The sequence below is a fragment of the Henckelia pumila genome, chromosome 2 (genome assembly GCF_033568475.1).
Source record: "Henckelia pumila isolate YLH828 chromosome 2, ASM3356847v2, whole genome shotgun sequence".
NCBI lineage: Eukaryota > Viridiplantae > Streptophyta > Magnoliopsida > Lamiales > Gesneriaceae > Henckelia > Henckelia pumila.
Window position 1 is genome coordinate 156,666,578 of NC_133121.1, and position 6,303 is coordinate 156,672,880.

The 6,303-nt window shown below is 32.2% G+C and overlaps 1 protein-coding gene across 3 annotated transcripts; it reads left to right on the forward strand.

The window, feature by feature from the left end:
* Positions 1-594: 594 nt before the first annotated feature.
* Positions 595-5,265, forward strand: LOC140881135 (dormancy-associated protein homolog 3-like). 3 transcript variants are annotated; one of them, XM_073286198.1, is made up of 3 exons: positions 595-779; positions 1,074-1,240; positions 5,002-5,265. In XM_073286198.1, exons 1-3 carry the CDS (start codon positions 665-667, stop codon positions 5,089-5,091), a joined length of 372 nt encoding a protein of 123 aa, XP_073142299.1. In that variant the 5' UTR covers positions 595-664; the 3' UTR covers positions 5,092-5,265. The 3 variants fall into 3 exon arrangements, with proteins under 3 accessions (XP_073142299.1, XP_073142297.1, XP_073142298.1); XM_073286196.1 differs by lacking the exon at positions 5,002-5,265 and adding an exon at positions 1,631-1,925 and having other exon boundaries at positions 596-779; XM_073286197.1 differs by lacking the exon at positions 5,002-5,265 and adding an exon at positions 1,631-1,925 and having other exon boundaries at positions 604-779; positions 1,074-1,235.
* Positions 5,266-6,303: the final 1,038 nt, after the last annotated feature.

The window sequence follows — 6,303 nt, forward strand, 5'->3', positions numbered from 1 at the left end:
GCATTGCAATATCTCACAAGAAAATTTCATAAGATTAGTATATACCGTATACGCATCAACATTAAAATATTTAAGCTTAGATGATGATTTAAAAAATTGAATAAAACTTCTTTTTGTTTTGTTAGTATGGAATAATTCAGATTCCGAGAATGCGATTATATGCTCTGTATCGAAGAAAACACAAAAAACCATATAAATTGAGAGTGAATTTGCAAAACATAGGGGGTACGGGGAGAGGAGAAAACTAGAGTTTATGTTTTTTTCTTTTTTGGATTTTTATATCACCATAATAAAAATAAGCTTGTATACGGGCTCCTAAAACTTATGCAGTGAAAATGCGCACTCGCTGTGGTGACTGATAAATGACCATGATTACTATTACTTGCTCTCTATAGCAATGAAAAAGCGCCACGTGGCAACGTAGCATAAGCCCATCCCCGTCGCGTCGATCTTATCTACTTTAACGTGCTTAATGATCGACCGTCCATGTCATTTCAGATCTTTCAGATTCCATCTGACGGTCCAAATCTCGCATGATCCAAAAGATCCGCTCGACGTTTAAAGCCATTTCACTCGATAAATATCTGCACTCACTCCAACGCGTAGAAGACTAAAATATAAGTCCTCTTGCTAATCTGCGCTGGGAACCTCTTAAACTGCGCACATGGGGCTACTAGACCAGCTCTGGGACGACACCGTCGCCGGCCCCCTGCCGGATAACGGCCTGGGGAAACTCAGAAAACACTCAACTTTCAGCTTCGGATCTAACTCCGGCAAGGGTACGCCGTAGTTTATATGATCTTCAGCTGAAATTAAGTGCGAAAAATCAGTGTAATTCGGAATTATTAATCCATGGATCTGCTGGAATAGTTAATGAAATTTTACATATAATAAGTGTTAGTGGCTGAATATACATAGGATAAATGATATGGATACTTTTATTCTCTGATGTGCAGTAATTTTGATGGCTAGCTTTTGGTAATTATCAAAATCAACTACGTAGAGTTGGTTTTTGATTATAATTTAAAGCCGATCTGATATCTTTTGATCCCTTTCCATGTTCTTCGATGAAGAATCTGAAGGTTTAAATCGAAGATCATTGGGAGAAGAGGCAGCGGAGGATGCGACGAGGGTTACAAGAAGTATTATGATAGTAAAGCCGCAACAACTTAGTATGAAAGACTCGCCGCCAGTTTCTCCGGCCGGATCTACTCCGCCGGTATCTCCTTTCTCTGGTAAGGTTTGAATTCTCATATCAATCAATTCTTTACAAATATATCGTTCCCACTCAAGTAGGATGAATATTCATTGTGTGTGTAATTTACAATCTTAATGGAGTAATATATATATCAGATCAAATGGGTTTTGGCAAGAAAATATTTAATCTGAGTCAACAAAGGTAAGTAGGTTTGAGAGGAACTCTTGAAAGGGTGGTCTCGATCGTTTGAAAGAACATGTAACTTCAATTTGTTGGTGGTTTAGTATTTATACTTTAACAGGATATCCAATTTAGGGTTCTGTAATTAGTTCAGATTGCTTTAAAAGAAAAACGTTAATTTGTTCAATATGCCCGGTTGTTCATATATTTTCATAATAATAATAATTGTTGATGGTGATAAATGTTGGTTAGGTGGAGGGAGAGAAGCCTTTCGGTTTAGGCGCAAATCGGCATCTTTTGCTTATGAAAGGGCTAGCGGAATCGGACCCCGGAGCCCTCCTCCTCCTTACGACCTGTGAGCTCTGAGTAGGCTTGGTCTTTAATTACCTAGTTTATGGATCCGTAGAAAGTCTTGAGGATGTGTGGAAGAGTTGTGATCTTGTACATAGCTGTGTATATACGTTATCCAAGTAGCTTGTTTCCGGCTGGTTATGTTGCCATGCTCTGCCATCGTATAAAGGCTTGTGTGTTTGCTGGTTGCGTAATATGTTTCGTGTTTTCATGAACATACTATAAACTATCACTTGTTATAACTCGGAACCAATTATTCTTGTGGCCATAATTGGATCTTGATGCGAGATTGGACAATCGTTCGATTGTGTTAATAATTAATTCATCTGGACTCAAATTTGATGAGTTGAATAATGTTTTTTTAATTTGAAATGACATGAAAAAATGACAAATGTCTTAAGTTAGATCCAACATGGATGAGTCTAAACCTAAGAGAGATTTGAAGTTATTTTCAAGATCCTATTACAAGGAGGATTAATATGAAGACTTTCGATAATTGAGAATAGATACAGCTGTATTAGATAATTGAATAGATACAGCTGTTGCATCTGCCCTTGGGTTAGCATAGATTTTTCTCTGAAAGGGATTGGTTGTCTTTAAAAGAAACTTTTGTTATAGTTTTAAAATCATTTTAATACAAGAATTATTGATAACATATTAAATTAGTATATGAGTTATTGAAAATTATTTAATTGATACATTATCAAATTAAAAACTCAAGTTTATCCTTAATTTAAATTGTTACTAAGTTCAATTAATATTATTAAATTTTGATTAGGCACTCCTTAATTTTCAATTTTCTTTAGTGATTAATTTTTTAAAAAAATCATATTTTATTTAAAATTATATAATGATAAATAATTTTAAACTCAAATTATACAACAAATATTTAATATATTGATAAAAATATTAAAAAATAAATCTATTCACAGGAGCTCATTGATCTAATTTTTAAACCGTTGAAACAAATATAACTACCATTTTAGTGGACTAATGACATTACAACACCCTGTGGTAAGTCTATGTGGCACATAACCCCTGTACTAAATTAGGGTAAGTCAATCTAGCATATGAGTATTATTCCAATAATAGATCTAATGTCTCATGATTTGTCACGTCAATAATATATCATTAATTACGTCTATGTGTAAAAATACGGGAAAAGTACATTTTTTGTCCTTTAATTTGCACATTTTCCATTTTTGGTCTTGTTAAAATTAAATTTGAAATTTTTGTCCTGTAACTTGCATTCTTTTTTTTTTTTTTGGTCCTATTAACATTGAATTCGCATTTTTATTCCTGTAACTTACATGCTATTTTCATTTTAAGTCCTCTTAAAATTGAATTTAAATTTTTAGTCTTGTAACTTGTATTTTTTAATTTTTAGTCCCGTTAACATTGAATTTTCATTTTTTTTGTCCTGCAACTTCCGTATATTTTTTTTAGTTGTAGTCATATTAAAGGTGAATTTTTATTTTTAATAGTATTATTTATAGTTTTATTTATATTATGTATTTTATAAGATGGTATTTAGTGTAAAAATATTTTGAATAATTTTAGTTGATTGTTTTTTTATTTAATTCATTTAAATTTTAAAAGTTTTAAAATATGTAAATCATAATATATTATGATTAAAAATACAAAAAATATTCATTTTATGTAATTAAAAATGTAAATCCATCGATAATATGAATAAAAAAAAATAAAAATATATGAAAGTTACAGGACAAAAAAATAAAAAATCAGTGTTAACAGGACTAAAAATGAAAAAAAAATGCAATTTACAGGACTAAAAATGTAAATTCAGTGTTAATAAAACTTCAAATGAAAAACTCATGTAAGTTACATGATTAAAAATGCGAATTCAATGTTAATAGGACAAAAATGAAAAAAGAATGCAACTTAAAGGACTAATTGTAAATTTACTTTTAACATGACCAAAAATGAAAAATGTGCAAATTACAGGACAAAAAATGTAATTCTCTCGTAAAAATACGAACCATTAGATGCATGATTTAGATATTATCCTTACGCAGTGTTTGGTACAAAGGATTAGGTAGGTTTGTGGGTAATTTTTTATTTAATCCATTGTTTGGTAGGATTTTTATTAAAACAAGCTAATCTAACCTAGAAAGGATAAAGTTGTTTTATAGTAGGTTAACTAAACCCTCCTCTCACCCTAGTATTATTTATCCTTGTTTTTATCTTACTCATAAATTTCATAATTACCCTTTTCCTCCAATCTAAAAATCACTCATCCAATAAAATATAAATGGTATTTTTGGCAAAAACTTTTAAACCATTATTTAATCTTATTTCTAAAAATCAAACCAAACACAATACTATTTTTAACACAAATTATCAATCCTTATTTATCATTTCTTTTATCATTCATTTAATAATCATTTAATAATCCTATCAATTGAACCAAACACAGCGTTAGTGTAGTATCTCATTAACCACTAAATTAATAGTCATGTTAACCCTTCAAATTTCCAAATAGACGCGTACGTGCCCCAACTATATTTTAGGATTTTTGCAATGCAAAATTGACTATTATACCCTTAAGGCTGCGTTTGGTAGCCATGATAAAGTGAGATTGTGGGTGAGTTATATTGTAATCAACTGTTTGGTAGACTGTTTACTAATACAAGGCAATTCATTTGTGGAAGGATAAAGTGATATTAAGGTTGGTTAAATAAACCATCCTCACACCCTAATATAAGACCTCGTTTGGTTTCAAAAGCTAGGCCAAAAAAGCACTTTTTTAAGTGCTTTTCAGTTAACAAGGTGTTTGGTTGACCAAAAAAGTGTTTAACGTTTGGATTTTGTAGAGATTTTTTAAAATAAGTGCTTTTAAAAGCTACAATTTTTGGCTTTTAAAAAAGCTCTAATTTTGACTTAAAAAAGTGCTTAAATTAAGCACTTTTTTAAGTCAAAATTAGAGCTTTTTTAAAAGCCAAAAATTGTAACTTTTAAAAAAACTTATTTTAAAAAATCTCTACAAAATCCAAAAGGGCTCTAAGTTAATCATGGCTTTATCACCTCAAAAAATTCCAATTATACCCTTCCCCTCTAAAATCGATAAACCACACATCCAATTGAGATTGTCGTTTTAGCCGACATTGAAGAAGAAAAATGGGTTCGTTAGGTTTTATTCTTCTCGGTAAACCTTCTTCCGCTCAAAAAATCAGTTCACGAGAAAGTTGTTTGTGATGTGGGGGGTAAGAAAACTGTGTTTTCTGATGTCTTATTTTATTACATCGATGCAGAAATTTTCAGAAGATAGAGTATTGGTGATGTTGGTTCTGGGAATTGACATACTGGAGTCATTCTTGAATCCGATTTTCCCCAAATTTTAGCTTTAGTTTAACGGGCTTCTGTCAACTTGAGCATTTTGTATTTTGGTTTTTGTACTCTTTCGATAGGTCAAACTCACTTATTTGGAGGTGGGTTTGCACTTTCGTGATTTGGGTTCTGTGTTTTTTTTTTTTTTTGTTCTTCTCAAGTAAGGTAATAGTTGGTCGTGGAAGTTGGAGGGGTGAAAATATTGGTTGATCCAGTTTGATGTTTTTTTTATGTTTTCAAACTCCCTTTTTGTAGATCGACGCAACGAGATTTGAAGTTTGAACATAGTGTCTCTTGGCTAGGTTTTTCTTCACGAATGAGGTGAAAATATGGAGAAGATCTAAAAACTAGTTATTAATTTAATTTAAAAAAATAAAAGGATATTTTTGGTACATAAATTATAAACTCTTACTTAATCTTATTTCTAAAAATCAAACCAAATACAATGCTATTTTTCACCATCTACCAATATTTACCAATCATAATCTTTTATCATTATTTACTAATCATTCAATAATCATATTTTTTGAGTCTCTTTTTCCCTCAACAATTTGAAAATAAAGGACCAAACGTGGAACTCTGCCGAGAAATCATCAATTGACGTAAAACCCCCAAAATGGCAGAGTCAAAATATGTTCATCTAACAATGGATTCATTCAACAAAAAACAAAATCCATGTTTTCTAATGGGTATTTAAAAAAAAAATTGAGGAAGAGCAAGCCACTTAAACTTAGAGTTAGAGATGTCAGAATGGGCTAGGTCCGTCGGGTTTGCCGGTCCCGTCATACAAAATTGGTGGATTGGGTTGACAATTTTCCAACCCGCCTAAAAGATGGGCCGGCGCGCACCGTTTCGCCTAATGATGGGTTGCAGATTGACCCGCAAAAAACCCGCCAATTTACACGTGAGCCCGTCGAGTTGGCCCGTCCCGCCACCTAAAATAGATGGATTGAGTTGGTGTTTTTTCAACCCACCTAAAAGGTTGGCCGGCCCACCCCGTCCCGCCTAATGGTCGGTTACGACGGGTTGTGGGTCGACCCACCCCATTGTCCCGTTTTAACATCTCTACTTAAACTGACAATTGCATCAAAATCAATTATTTTTCAGTTTCTTATGTTCTTCATTTCTACAGCAATTTAAAATTTGTAATTAGCATAATAAGCTAGATATGGGTACTGCTTTGAAGAGTTCGTGGCTGCTTTATGCCTCTATCCATTAGTTTATCC

Excerpts from the sequence above, each read along its gene's own strand:
- LOC140881135 (XM_073286196.1), top strand. The coding sequence starts at position 665 with ATGGGGCTACTAGACCAGCTCTGGGACGACACCGTCGCCGGCCCCCTG. Across the intron at positions 780-1,073 it reads CGGATCTAACTCCGGCAAGG|AATCTGAAGGTTTAAATCGA; the intron begins GTACGCCGTAGT and ends TCTTCGATGAAG. Across the intron at positions 1,241-1,630 it reads TATCTCCTTTCTCTGGTAAG|GTGGAGGGAGAGAAGCCTTT; the intron begins GTTTGAATTCTC and ends AATGTTGGTTAG.